Source organism: Trichomycterus rosablanca, chromosome 4 (assembly GCF_030014385.1).
Source record: "Trichomycterus rosablanca isolate fTriRos1 chromosome 4, fTriRos1.hap1, whole genome shotgun sequence".
Classification (NCBI taxonomy): Eukaryota; Metazoa; Chordata; class Actinopteri; order Siluriformes; family Trichomycteridae; genus Trichomycterus; species Trichomycterus rosablanca.
The window spans coordinates 30,832,417-30,847,457 of record NC_085991.1 but is presented as its reverse complement, the minus strand read 5'-3'; the positions used below and the strand labels follow the sequence as shown (position 1 = coordinate 30,847,457).

Sequence of the window (15,041 nt, the reverse complement as noted above, 5' to 3'; positions counted from 1 at the left end):
GTCACTGGTCGGACAGCTTCTACAGCGCATTCAAACAAGCAGTCAGGTCGACTAATCGAGTCCTGATAGAGTAGAGCTAAACGAGATCTGTGAACTAGGCAAAAGTAGTAGATTGTCGAAAAGGTTGTGTTTACGTTCATTTACAGTATTTGCTGTCAGGGTCGCACTGGGTCCAGAAACAATGTTTGCAGGACAGGAATACAGCCTGCATATGGTGCCAATCACTCAGTTACTAACTCACACCTAAGGGGAATTTAAAGTACACAAATCACCTTCTGCATCTCGTTTTTTTCCAAACCTGCTGTATCCACTCCACCAACTGCCCCAGTGGGTTATTTTCTTAAATAATGAATTGAATTAAAATGTTTCCATTTACAGGGCCCAGTAGGTCACTAAATAGTTTAATTGGTACAAAAATTGCAAAAACAACTAGCCTATATGACTACAACATTGTTACAGCCAGTTTGTATGTTTTACGATGATGTTTCAAGGTTTTATGTAGTTAAAAAGCAGAAATAAAACACTTTATTGGTTGTAACAACATTGTTCTACATTATACTACATTACTTTATTGTAATTCTATTATCAGAACCACTGCAATGCCAGCCAGCTACTGAAACTAGGCTAATGATCTAGTTAGGGTATTTAAATATCAGAGGGAAACACCTAATCCACACACAGAAGTACCCAAATCAACCTTTTTTTTTAAATCAACTCACTTTATTAGTTGTAACAACATTGTTCTACATTATACAGTTACCATCCAACAACTGTTTTACAACATTCCTGTCTACTTGTTTAGCTCAACATTGTAAATTCTTTAATATTTCTTATTAAATTTGTGATTTGTAATGTTGTACCATTTGTCAGGTAAGTGAATTAGTAATATTACATTTTTGTCTAACATAACATGTAACCTAACTTTACAAACATGTAAATAATTAAATGTAACAGATCATTGTGTGACATGTTACCCATCTTTAATCAACATACCTATATCATTACTTAGCTATAGCCATTTTTAGTTAAATAAAACATAAACTATTATCTCATAGCCTAACTTCTTACCAAAAGCCTTGTGTAATCTAATAACACCACAAATTTTACTGATTTGCCAAAACTGGCCAACTGCAATTCCACCAGGAAATAATGGGCACAATAGTGGGTATCAGCCACGCCCAGACATACCCAGGTATGTCTCTATAGACACCTAGCTGGCCAATAGCACCACTAAGATCATCGACTTTAAAATTTTAAATTGTGCGGGATTGTAAAGACTACCAAAGAACCTTTGCAAAGAAATACTGGCTGTAAAAGGAAGACAAACAATTCAGTTACTTGTTACTCAAAGCAGTTTATTCAAATTGCTTTTTTATTTTAATCATTTACATACAAATAACACTTCCCAGATATTTACAAAGATATTTTGTAAATATATTTTTAAACAAATGTTAACATTCAAGTAACAAAAGTAGAATAAATATTATACACAGTTTACTAAAATCCAAACAGAATACTTAGTGTTTTGTTCATTAACAGATTATTAAAATTACTGTATCACATCAAATTTGCAGCATAGACATAGGATTCTGGTACTGAGAAAACCAATCAGATCAGTATTCCAGCAGTTCAAGCCTTAGTTCAGCATTTTGCTTATGCTTCATACTTGTAAACCATCTTCATCAGAAAATGACCGGAAATTACTTAAAACTCTTACATTTTTTTAATGTGATTTCAAAACAAATGTAAAGAGTGTTGATGACATCTTAAGTATAGCTTAGGATTTCTATGTTCACAGTCATGTTCCATTTATCATAAGAAGCATCAGCAACTCTTTGGTGTACCTTTAACAAAAAGTACCATCATTGATGTAAATTCAAGTTTTTTATGTACAAATTTTGACTATTAAACATCCACTTTCATCATCAGCTATGATACAGAATCAAACTATACATGTGTAAATAATATAATGGAAACACCAAGATATACAGTATATGTACTAGTAATAAGTAAAAACAGCTTTTAACTCTCCCACCATGCTTTCACAAAAATCACAAAAAGAGCATGGCTGGAAGCAGGCAGTTTGGGTTAAAGTGTTTCTTCAATTCTTGTAAAAGAAAAGAAAAAATACATTACATATTCTTTTCTAGCAAGCTGCTATGATCTTTTAGGTCCTTGTGTTTTTTAGTGAAATATAATGGTGAGGAGACTTTGTGAATGTGGGGATGCACAGCTCTGACTAAAATTCAAAAACTACTTGTTCATTTTGTTCATTTTTTCAAATTACATAACGTAATATTCTGCTAAAATTGTGCAGTCTTTATTAAAGGACAGCTCTGGGCCCTGACAATATCTGCATACATTATATAAAAGAGATGTCAAACCAAAAACTGTTCTTGTCCTGTTATTAAGAAATAATGGATCAGGCAGAATTAAACAACACAGTGTAAAAAGGAGTTGTGTTTTCTCCTTAAATTAGATTTTTTATTTATTTAGTTTTACATATAGTTATACTTAATTATAAAGTGAAGGTAAGTGTAATTCTAATAGGATTTGGTTTGACTTTTATTTGAACTCAAGCAGTTGTTGAAGCAGTGTTGATGACTACTATGGTTAAACCCAATTGTGTTATAATGCTGACATTCTTAAAGTAACCAACTCTCTGCAAGGAAGCTACACAAAATGGTAGTCCTATACTAACAAGGGAAAGTGTCAATTCAGGCACTGAGCCACCAACGACCATAAATTACATATCAGCACAGCTCAAAGAAAGAATATTTCTCTTTTTACCTCATTAACTGACTAAACTGATTAAAAAACACCAAAACCAGAAAATGTATCATGAAGTGGGCAAAACTTCAAAATACTCAAGAGCGTTTCCAACACACCTGCTTCACATTTAAGGAGTTTAAGCTATACCTCTGTTTAATGTGTTTACACTACACCTCTTTCACAATACAATTCATGGTTTTGATCTTTCTCTCACAATATGTACAATTCTTGTTTTTGATCTTTCTGCATTTAATGCTTAAGTAATTAGCATTAAAATGTAGGAAAAGCACGGCTATATGAAATATCAAGTAAAAGTAAAGCAAATAAGCACAAAGCTGTAGTGTAAAAAAGATTATTTAATTAAAACTAAATTCTGTCTCACTGAATACTAGTTGTAAACATGCATAATGTATTTAAAGATACACTACATAGTAACACTTGCTTTAATTAAAATGCATACAAACGACACGTTCTACTCTAATAACTCTATGCTTGAACTGATGCTTAAAACATTGCTATTAGAAATGTAAATGACTATGTGCTCTGCGCATTTGAATCTAAATAAGCTCTAAATTCTGAGCTGTACTGTATGCAATTGGACGATGCAATTATTGTTTGTATAGGAGCCCAGCCTGATGGTAGCAGAGCTGAGATTCAAACTCACAAGTTCAAGATGTCAGCTCTGGTGTGATAGTGTATTTTACCACTGTGCCACCTCAGCATCCGGAAATTGATCTTGAATGAATATATCTCCCATTTTATCCATCAAATTACACCCATAAGTAATTTACACCCATTAATAATTAGTGTTTGAAAAATTAAATCAAAATCAAAAACTGAAATGGCTTCACAAATGACCCTTTATTCAGTACTTTGTAGAAGTCTATTTGTCAGCAGTTGCAGCTGTCAAGATGATCTCTCTATAAGCTTTGAGAGTCTGGATTTGGGCAGTTCATCCAGTTCTTCATGTTCTATATCCTTGCCCAGACAGTTTTTTTTTGACTTTATAACTTGTTTTTTGTACTAACCATGCAATGTAAAAAGGTGTGTCTTTCAAAACAAAGTCCAATTAATACAAATTGCTACAGCTGGACTCCAACTAAGTTCCAGACAAAAGTAAGTAAATTAAAGCAAACAAGATACACCTGAGTACAATTTGGAGTGTATTAGCAAAGGTTCCTAATACTTACGTGAATATGATTTTAGTTTTTTAATTTTATTGTTTATTTCTTTAGGTCGAAAGTGCCTACAATAGACATTTGAGCATCAGAACTAAACCATGGAGCAATGAAAGATGGCCTGGTCTGATGAATTACACTTTCTTTTAGAGCGTTGCTTATATTGGGAAGAGATGCCACCATGTCTTTGGACTGTGGGAGAAAACCGGTGGAAACCCCAGCAGACACGCAGAGAACATGCAAACTCTACACAGAAAGGACCTGGACCGCTCCACCTGGAAATCAAACCCAGTACCTGCTTGCTGTGAAGCAACAATGCTAACCACCATGCTGCCCCATTTGTCCTGATGTTAATGCTAGAGTGGCTTTCGAACTCTGCAGTTATTGAGTACACAAAGAGCTGGTGACTTTTTGTGCACTGTGTCTCAGCACTCAGCGACCCCACACATTGTGGACGAGTTGCTGTGGTTCCTAAATGCTCACACTTTTCAATAATAGCACACACAGCTGATTGTGGAATATCTAAAATAGTTTTTATTCAATGAAGGAGTTGTTAAGACTGTCAGTAGGAACAGTCAATAAACAACTACAAAGTAAGTGATATTATACATTAGGATTTAGGGTGCAAAACCTTTATTAAGTAAACCAATGCACATGTAAGAGTTTAGTGGTAGAAGGCAGGTACTGGTCCACAGAGATGTGGAAAAAGTGATATGGTAATATGAGTCATTCTTTACTAAGTTCATGGGATGTCAGCATGTGTGGCATACAGCAAGAAAACAGTCTGGGGGTCCAAATAGTATGTTATACTCTTGGGGGCATTTTATTGGCATAGTTAAGGTGGAATGATCACTGCAAATCAATTCAGCATTTTTCACTCACTGCCTGATCAATTTATTAGACCATTTCTATTTTAATAAGAGTTGTATCTTTCAGAATGTGAATAATTCAATCTGTGTTTTTGTTTGTTCGTGTTTGGCTGGATAGTACTGGTTAAATGCAATGCTGGCGCAGTGTGAAATAAGTACTGGGTTAGGATACACAGAGTCTGTGGCACCAGCCAGGTCAACTAAGCCAATGAAACTACCAAAAATAAATAAAGGCAACAATATTTCCAGCAGGATAAAGAAGCAAGCTAATTAACTTATAACAAATACAGAAGAATTGTACTGTGACATCAACAAACGCACACAAAGGCCCTGTTCCAAACAGCTCTACACATTCTAAAAGTGTACTTTTTGGTAACACAGCAGATGTGCAGCTTTATCTGCCTTTTTAAAGACTGACATGAACTAAAGGAACAACAAATCTAAACCATTCTTCAAATTTCAGCAATGAAAACCATTTTCATTTGTTTTGTGATGTCTGTTTTTATACCCAGTAGATGGTAAATAATTTCACAGTATCCTCAATCCTAGACGTCAAATCTTCAGACCCACAGGAACATCTATAGCTTAAGTGTCATGCAATACACTGCCTTGACCAAGACGCACTCTGTTATAGTTATTTGATCTATAATCTAATGCCAAAACTAGCTGTAAGGTAAAACTGTATTTAAAGCCTCAAAGTAAAGGCAGTTTGTTTTTCCTGCAGCTGTAAACTATACGTCACAGTGCTACAGTGATGTTCGGACCATGAATAAATTAATACTCACAACCTAGTTATTAGTCTTCTTTGCATTTATTTTAAAGATGTGTGCCTGACAGAGAAAGATCCATGATTTTGCTTTAGTGGTTTTATACTCTAGGTAATGGTTTTGTACTATATCTTAGAGCTGTCACAGACCACAGAAACAGTTTTAATCACAAAAGTGGCACATGGCTGGGTGCCAAATTGCCTGCATGTAGGAGGGCGAGTGGAATGAAAAGTAAAGTGTGATTGCGTAGGGGTGTACAGGAGCAAGTGAGCATGTTGTACGATTTCAGTTAATGTAAAACAGCAAAAGTATTAGTCTCCATGCACCATGATGTAAACAACCTGCATAGTGCAACGGCCAGCATCCGTTAGTCATAATGCTATGCAATGAGGCCATGTGCATTATGCGGAGGGATTGTACCATTCTGTTCCTCTAAACACTGCTCTATATTCAACAATATCCAAGAAAGATTTAATAAATAATATCAAAAAAAGGGCAAATTAGTAATAGTACAGTTGTCAAACAGAGTGCTAAGATTCCAGATTTAACTCTGGCTCTAAGTAGTGCAGTGCTGTGGCCCATTTGAACCATAAATCAGGCAAATGGTTGTTACTTACTATCTCAGCTTTTCCTTAATGTCCACATGCCCTATAGACTGATTATGTACCAGTACGGTTCCAAAATCCTTCTCCAATGCCTTCCCTTTATGCTCTCCAGTCCTGTTAGGAGATGAGTCTTTTCTAACAACAACCTCACCTGCAGCAACTTGAGGTTGTTGTGGACGTGGAAACTGCCAAAGATCCAATATGTCCTTGTACTGTATTTCTGGTCTGATCATGCGTAGACAGGCTTGTCTCGTGGCATTGTCCAGTCCAGACTGAAGCTCATAACCCAATATCTTCACCAAACCACTCTGAAAGGGACGAATGGCCCTGTCCCGAATACGGTTGGCCTCCACTTGCCGACCGCCATCACGTAGACACACTCGGGCCAAAGCCTCTCGTCTGCTCCTTAATAAGGCCACCTCAGCCTCCATTCTGGCCCAGCCGAAACGTTCCACTTCTCCCCAGAAAGTATGGTTAAAGGTTTGATACAAATGCCAGTCCAGTGCATTCCACTCACGCAGCTTCTGTCGTTGCTCTTCAGTCAGCAACAAATATGCTGGAACAGCAGCCCTTCCCACCCAGCTGGACCTGCCCTTGGGCATCTGCTGCCTGGCATTCAGGCTAAATGAGACAACGGCATCCAGCGGCCAGCAAAGAGCATGACGGAGCAGCACCATAGACTGGTCAAAGTACTCAGACAAAAGGATGAGTTTAAAGTTGCGTCGTACAACTGCTTCACCATGTTTTGCAAGAGGCAAAGAGAAGTTGGCATTATGATCTAGCCCAAAGTCATACCACAGCAGGTTGCGAGCGTAGTGATTGTTGCGAAGTCTGGGTTCATAATATTTATATGGGTTATCTGCAAAATCACCCAGTCCTTTTGCATGTCGAAAGGCAGGTGCAACATTTTTGTAGTATGCATAAGAGGACTCAGTTAATGCCACAGGGTCTCGTAAAATGGAGAAATAGAATGTGTCAGCAGGCATGACTTTCTCCACCTATGCAAACAGAAAAGGCAAATAAAGCTTAGTATATTAAGATGTAAATGTCATCTAAAAAATTTACAACTAACACAGTAAGCTCTTCATTAATTAGTGTCCTCCAGTTTACACAAAAAGTGTAATTGAAAGGAAAGGTGATGTAACACCTTCTTTTTGATTGCATATGTTTTTAAACTGTGCTAGGAGTACCAGATTTTGTAAATATAATCCGTACATCCTTACAAATTGTAGAACTAGCTTGTAAATTAGGTAATGTAGTATACTTTTTGAAAATCATAATATTTACATAAGCCCCATGATGCTTAGCCTGTGGTCAAGCCAAGAAAACCTTGTTAAGTCCTCCTCATTGAGAGTCTAAAGCAATTTCATTGATATATACAAGCTGGCCACATGTATGGGGTGGTGGATAAAACAGTTGCGTATATGGTACATGTAAAATCTGTCAACAACAGAACTACAGTTCAACATCAGAGCAACAGAACAGTCTGGAGTACCACAGCAATGGGTGATTAAGTGTAGACTGATAGGTAAAAAGTCAAGTGGTGTGAATATTTACTGAATCCACTGTATATACTACTGTATTTGATTTTCTATTATCAATCTAGTTTTGGGTTTAAATATGAGTGCTTGTTAAAGAGATTTTTTTTATCCTAGCCAAGAGAAACATTTCAGTAACCTTTCTAATCGTATTAACTGTAAAAACGAACAGTGAAGAATATACAAGTTGAAAACAATGACTTGTTGAGTAAAATTGCAGAATCACAATAAAATGACACATTACTGGGCAATATCGATGCTTAAAACATTAACTTTAATGCAAATCATTAACAAAACTGCAAAGCATCTGCTACTACGTAACTACTAAGTAACTCTTACCTCTGCCTTGTTGAAGCGCATATGATTTCCCATTATGTCAAACTCAGCCACATGGGCACCCTTGTATCCTTTGACCCTTTGGGCTATAAAGGGGAGTGGATAACCAAACTGGTAACCCACAGGCAGGGCAAACTGTAGGCCATGCTCCTCACCAAAGCGGTAGAGCATGTTGAGAATGGTGCTACTTGCTGTCTTGTGGGTCTTCAGGAACATGACATGACTGTGGGGCCGGCAAGAACCCAGAGAAGACCCCAGGTTGTTCTCTGAGAGAGAGAACAGAGAGCGAGGCCGCTCCTGCTGCACCCAGCTACCGGCAAAAGAGAAACAACAAAGAAACAAATAATCAATGATTTTGTGTAATCAGAAAAAAGAAAGGGTACAGCACCATGAAAGGGAAAGTTCCCAAGATTCTAACTAACAAGTATAGGAGAGGTAAAACCACAAAAAAAACAGAAAATGTGTTCATTTAAAGGCAGACACTGGAAAGAGACTGGGTAAATATAGAGAGAATGAATAAAGAGAAGTTATAAAAAAGAACTAAAAAATAAGGAAGTTAGAATGCTGGTATTTAACTATGATTATGAAACTACTTTAAGTAGCAGCATTATATGTTTGAATTTATTAACATAAGTGAAACCCCTGATATCTCTGGCATTTCAGTGGGACATAGACATCATAAAATTAGCCTGTATGCTGATGATGTGTTGTTTATTACAAACTCTGACAAATCGATCTCTGCGGTTTTGAATATCATTAACACTTTTGGCAAATTCTCGGGCAATGCCACTGGGTCAGATGCGAGATGGCTTTAACTCCAACCAACCCCAATTCCCTTTTAGGGTAGCTGTGCAAGGGTTTGTGTATTTGGGAATATTTGTTACTCCCCTTGGCCAACAAATGTTTAAGGCAAATTTTAAGCCATTATTAGCACAAATCCGTGCTGACTTGGAAAGATGGTCATCTCTACCACTATTAAAGCAAGGAATAGTAGCACTAATAAAGATGAATGTTATGCCCAGACTGCTATATCAGTTCCAGATGGTCCCGGTTCTCCTGAACAATACCTTAATTAATAAAATACATGGATGGTTCAGTACATTTATCTGGAACCGTAAAAGGCCCCGATTAAAATTGGCAAAATTGCAGCTACCAGTAGATAGGTGAGGACTGGCACTACCCAACGTGAAGTTATATCAACTGGCTTGTTTCTTCAGATATATAATGGAGTAGTTTAGGGATGACCGGGAATCGGTATGGTTAGATATAGAATCATTTAATTTGGATAATCCTATTTCTTTGACTGCACTTCCCTTCACTTTAAATAAAAAGAATATTGGAATCTCGGATAATAATAACATAATTGTAAAATCTACTTTACGTGCATGGACATTAATAAGGAAACTGGAAGGTAAAGTTGTCTATAGCAACACCAATTCAAGGAAACCCAGATTTTGTTTTAGGAATAATGGATGGAGCATTCGCCCAATGGAATAAGTCAGGCATTTCTATTTTAAAGGATCATTTTTATGGGGGCAGGCTGTTGTCATTCGAGCAGCTACGTGCTAAGGGGAATTTGCCACAAAGTCATTTCTTTAGGTACTTGCAAATAAGGAGCTTTATTCAAGACCAAAACGAGCACACACTTAATGTTCAACCCACTCCTGTAGAAAAGTTGCTTAGTGATTCCCTTTCTATGAGATCTATCATTGGACGTTGTTATTTGGCCCTTCTTGAGAGTTGTAAAGTAAATACAGACGCAACTTTACAAAAATGGAATGCTGATCTTGGCCTTCAAATTGATGAGGAAATGTGGATGACAATGTGGCAGCATGCTAATGATATATCCATCTGTAACAGGGCTAAGGAAACACAATTTAAGTTACTCCATAGATTACAAATTACTTCACGGCTTAGAAATAAGATGAACCCAAATAAACCAGATCATTGCTTAAAGTGTAGTATGAAAGGAGCTGACTTTGTACATTGTATCTGGGCTTGCAGATATATTCAGGACTTTTGGGGAAAAGTCTTATTAAAACTAAAATTAATTTTTGGTAATAAGTTGACAATGGATCCACTTTGTTTTATTATGGGAGTCCCAAACCCGGACATTAAAGGGATAAATAAACAGAAGCTTTTGTCCTCACTGATGCACGGAAAGTTATTTTGTTGAAGTGGATCTCTGACAGACCCCCAACACTCTCTGACTGGCATAAAGTAACTTTATATTTTTTGCCAATGGAATATTTAACATACTGGGCTAAAGATAACCTCAAACAATGGTATAATATCTGGACTGTCTTTTTGGACTATACTGGTGATCGAATTTCAAGAATATTCTTTGAAAAAATAATAAAGAGTGGCTAGGTTTTATCCCCTCATCACTAATTATTATACTGGGACACTGGAGAAGTTTGTATTATAAAAATTTAAGTTTGTACTTTCTTTTATTTTTTATTAACAGCTGTATACAGTGCCTTGCAAAAGTATTCAGCCCCCTTGAACTTTTCAACCTTTTGCCACATTTCAGGCTTCAAACATAACGATATGAAATTGTAATTTTTTGTGAAGAATCAACAACAAGTGGGACACAATCGTGAAGTGGAACGAAATTTATTGGATATTTTAAACTTTTTTTAGAAATAAAAAACTAAAAAGTGGGGCGTGCAATATTATTCAGCCCCTTTACTTTCAGTGCAGCAAACTCACTCCAGAAGTTCAGTGAGGATCTCTGATTGATCCAATGTTGACCTAAATGACTGATGGTGATAAATAGAATCCACCTGTGTGTAATCAAGTCTCCGTATAAATGCACCTGCTCTGTGACAGTCTCAGAGTTCTGTTTAAAGCGCAGAGAGCATCATGAAGACCAAGGAACACACCAGGCAGGTCCGAGATACTGTTGTGGAGAAGTTTAAAGCCGGATTTGGATACAAAAAGATTTTCCAAGCTTTAAACATCTCAAGGAGCACTGTGCAAGCGATCATATTGAAATGGAAGGAGTATCAGACCACTGCAAATCTACCAAGACCCGGCCGTCCCTCTAAACTTTCAGCTCAAACAAGGAGAAGACTGATCAGAGATGCAGCCAAGAGGCCCATGATCACTCTGAATGAACTGCAGAGATCTACAGCTGAGGTGGGAGACTCTGTCCATAGGACACAATCAGTCGTACACTGCACAAATCTGGCCTTTATGGAAGAGTGGCAAGAAGAAAGCCATTTCTCAAAGATATCTATAAAAAGTCCCCTGGGAGACACACCAAACATGTGGAAGAAGGTGCTCTGGTCAGATGAAACCAAAATCTAACTTTTTGGCCACAATGCAAAACGTTATGTTTGGCGTAAAAGCAACACAGCTCATCACCCTGAACACACCATCCCCACTGTCAAACATGGTGGTGGCAGCATCATGGTTTGGGCCTGCTTTTCTTCAGCAGGGACAGGGAAGATGGTTAAAATTGATGGGAAGATGGATGGAGCCAAATACAGGACCATTCTGGAGGAAAACCTGTTGCAGTCTGCAAAAGACCTGAGACTGGGACGGAGATTTATCTTCCAACAAGACAATGATCCAAAACATAAAGCAAAATCTACAATGGAATGGTTCACAAATAAACGTATCCAGGTGTTAGAATGGCCAAGTCAAAGTCCAGACCTGAATCCCATCGAGAATCTGTGGAAAGAGCTGAAAACTGCTGTTCACAAACGCTCTCCATCCAACCTCACTGAGCTCGAGCTGTTTTGCAAGTAAGAATGGGCAAAAATTTCTGTCTCTCGATGTGCAAAACTGATAGAGACATACCCCAAGCGACTTGCAGCTGTAATCGCAGCAAAAGGTGGCGCTACAAAGTATTAACGCAAGGGGGCTGAATAATATTGCACGCCCCACTTTTCAGTTTTTTATTTCTAAAAAAAGTTTAAAATATCCAATAAATTTCGTTCCACTTCACGATTGTGTCCCACTTGTTGTTGATTCTTCACAAAAAATTACAATTTCATATCGTTATGTTTGAAGCCTGAAATGTGGCAAAAGGTTGAAAAGTTCAAGGGGGCTGAATACTTTTGCAAGGCACTGTAAATGGGTGTAAATCGAACACTGAATACAGTGTGGGAGGCTTTGGATATTGTATATGTAAATAATATGTAGTGGTCACTGTTTGTTTGTATGTAAGTTCAAGTTTAACAATGTGAAAAATAATAAAAATACTTATTAAAAAAAAAAATCATATAAGTGAACCAGCTAAAAATGTGCAAAACTTAAACCTGAAGAAAACCAAGAAAGCTGCTGAGAATGTGGAAACTAAAAGATAAAAGAGACTATGCTCTTGTCTTACCTTTTATTAAAGAGGACTGCAAGGAGCTGGCCAGCAAAGGCAATGACCACAAACACCAGGAGTGCTTTCCACATGGGTCCAAGCCTAAAGCACCCCAGCCACCGCATCTTTCTAAAAGAAAAACCAAGAATATTAATGGATATAAGAACAATTGGTACAGAAAAACATGAAACAGTCTACTGATAAAATTAAAGTAAAGAAAAGTTACATTACTTTTCCATTCAATCTTTAAATATAAGGGCAGCAGCAGCTCAGTGATTAAGGTATTGGGCAAGTGATCAGAAGATGATGGTTCACACCTCGCCACTGTACAAAACCTTTACCACAAGACACATTGGATTCCATGCAAGACGCTTTGTCTGCTAAATATCGTAAATGTCAGTATTTGGTGATACCACTGTTGCTGACTTAAATTTTTAAAAAATTAGACTGGTTTTCTTACCAGATACAAAGTACGATCCTTGCCCATCTTTCCTATTACTATGCAGGTTTCCTTCACGTACTCTGGTTTTCTACCATTTAATTAAAAAATTGCAGTAGATTAAATGGTTATGTTAAATTGTACCTGGTTTTGAATAAGTGTGATGTCTAGCAGTGGATGGCACTCCACTAATGACTGAAGCGTTGGTAAACATGCAAATACGAACTTAACCTTAACAAAATGAAGGCAAATTTTGGAGACAAACAGGCTACACAGTTTCTCACTATATTTGTTTCTCAATCACACGTGTGTGAATATAATGGCCCTTTGTGTCATAACTTGTCCTTAATGGTCTGATGCCAAAAAGCATGTGTAAACTCTATATTTATATCGGTGTAAATTACTGGATACTATGAATGCTTACAGTCAAAATGTGCTTTGTTTTTGGATACCAAGAATGTTCTAAACTCTAAAATTAAAATAGCTGCCTCCTCCACCATTCTGAGTACAAAGAAAGTATTTTTGATGACAGTTTGGGACAGGTTGTGGCTCAAGGACTAGAGGCACAGTTAGCAGGGAATTTTCCATGAGACTGGGAAGTACACAGCTTGAGTTTAAAAAAGAAAAAAAAAAACACTTTTACATTTTCAGCATTTAGCAGACGCTTTTATCCAAAGCGATTTACAGTTGTGACAGTATACAGTCTAAGCAATAGAGGGTTAAGGGCCTTGCTCAAGGGCCCAACAAATGCAACCTGGCAGAGGTGAGGCTTGAACTGGCAACCCTCTGATTACTAGTCCAGTACCTTAACCACTAGGCTACAGCTGCCCTTAACTTTTAAGAAGTATGTATGCAATGACAGTGGACAGTTTTGGATAGTATAAATGATTTGCTCTAACTAAATAACTGGAACATGTAACAAAGTTAAAAGACACTATAGAACTTTCTACACCACCGAATTAATAATCTAAATTGTATGCCTATGTTGTATGTATTTGTAACCCAGCACATGTTGACTTATCTTTAAGGTCTCAGTGTGTGTTTTGAATAGAGGTTTGGTAGAACCAGTGGAAACAGTGGATGGAGTGTATAGGGTAAATTTTTCCCAAAATGTTCCCAAATATGTCTCTGCATTGATCTAATGAAGGGCCATATCGACATGCAACACACAAAGAGATGGACAACTGCTCACACAGACCAAGTACGCACAATAGGCTAAGCTTAGTATTGCTGCTGCAAATTCAGGTTGTTTCTTATGCAACTGTATGTAAAAATTGCCTTAAATTTATATCATTATACAATTTAAAGACACCAGGGAAGAATTGCGAGCAGTGTGCGGAGAATATAGATAAACGACATATTCTTTAATCTGATGCACAAAGTGACTTCGGAAAGCTCACTGGCTATTTAATGTACGTTCCAGGCGTTTAACTGAAATAATAAATTAATATGCAAACGGGATGTTAGCTGATGCATCAATTGATGGCGATTGCAACGAAAAGATAAAGAGGAGAGGTAGAGGCTTTGTTTGGGCATTATTGCTATGGCTCGTCCCTAAATCCCTCATGCAATAATAACATCCAAACACAGCAGCCGTTAGGAAATCAGCGCCGATGATAGAATGAATCAGGAGTGATGTCGGTGCTTACCTCGCAGAGCGTCTGAACAGCATGATAAAGCCGGACCGGTCTCGCTTAAGTCCCGGTGCATGTCGCCTAAATCAGCCGAAACGATTCAGATCCGCCCAGGCACCGAACCATGTATCTGATCCCGCTACACTAATTCAGTATAAAGACACGAATCTGAAAAAGATAGTGCTGAGCCTGTTTTTAATGTCTGGTTTAATGCTGTCTCACATTATTACACTGCTCCGTGTTACTAAACAGCATCAGGCTGTAGATGAAGGCTAGCTATTCGGTTTGAAGTGGGTGAGAGTGTTTGTGTTAGTGGCGAGGGGGGTGGAGGGGGGTGGGGGTGGAGGTGGTGGGGGCGGGTATTAAACGGGTCTCACGCAGCCTGCCGTGCGCCTGCTTCTGACTGACGTCACTGGACATTTATCCGCGGTGTTAATAAAAGTGAACACTAATACCAACATTTCATTCAAAACATTTATAATAATGTACCGTTTCATTTGTTTAAAGCGCGTATGATTTTTAGACGCAAAGCACCCATCCAGCAAAAGCACGTAATCTTTTAATAACACTGTACAAATTGCA

General features: G+C 37.7%; 1 protein-coding gene across 1 annotated transcript; it reads right to left on the bottom strand.

Moving 5' to 3' along the window:
• Positions 1–6,202: 6,202 nt before the first annotated feature.
• gal3st4 (galactose-3-O-sulfotransferase 4) lies at positions 6,203–14,497 on the bottom strand. Its single transcript, XM_062993183.1, has 4 exons — positions 14,475–14,497; positions 12,405–12,515; positions 8,069–8,375; positions 6,203–7,189 (listed from the first exon to the last, which is right to left on the bottom strand). Exons 1-4 carry the CDS (start codon positions 14,495–14,497, stop codon positions 6,203–6,205), a joined length of 1,428 nt encoding a protein of 475 aa, XP_062849253.1.
• Between the last annotated feature and the right edge of the window lie 544 nt (positions 14,498–15,041).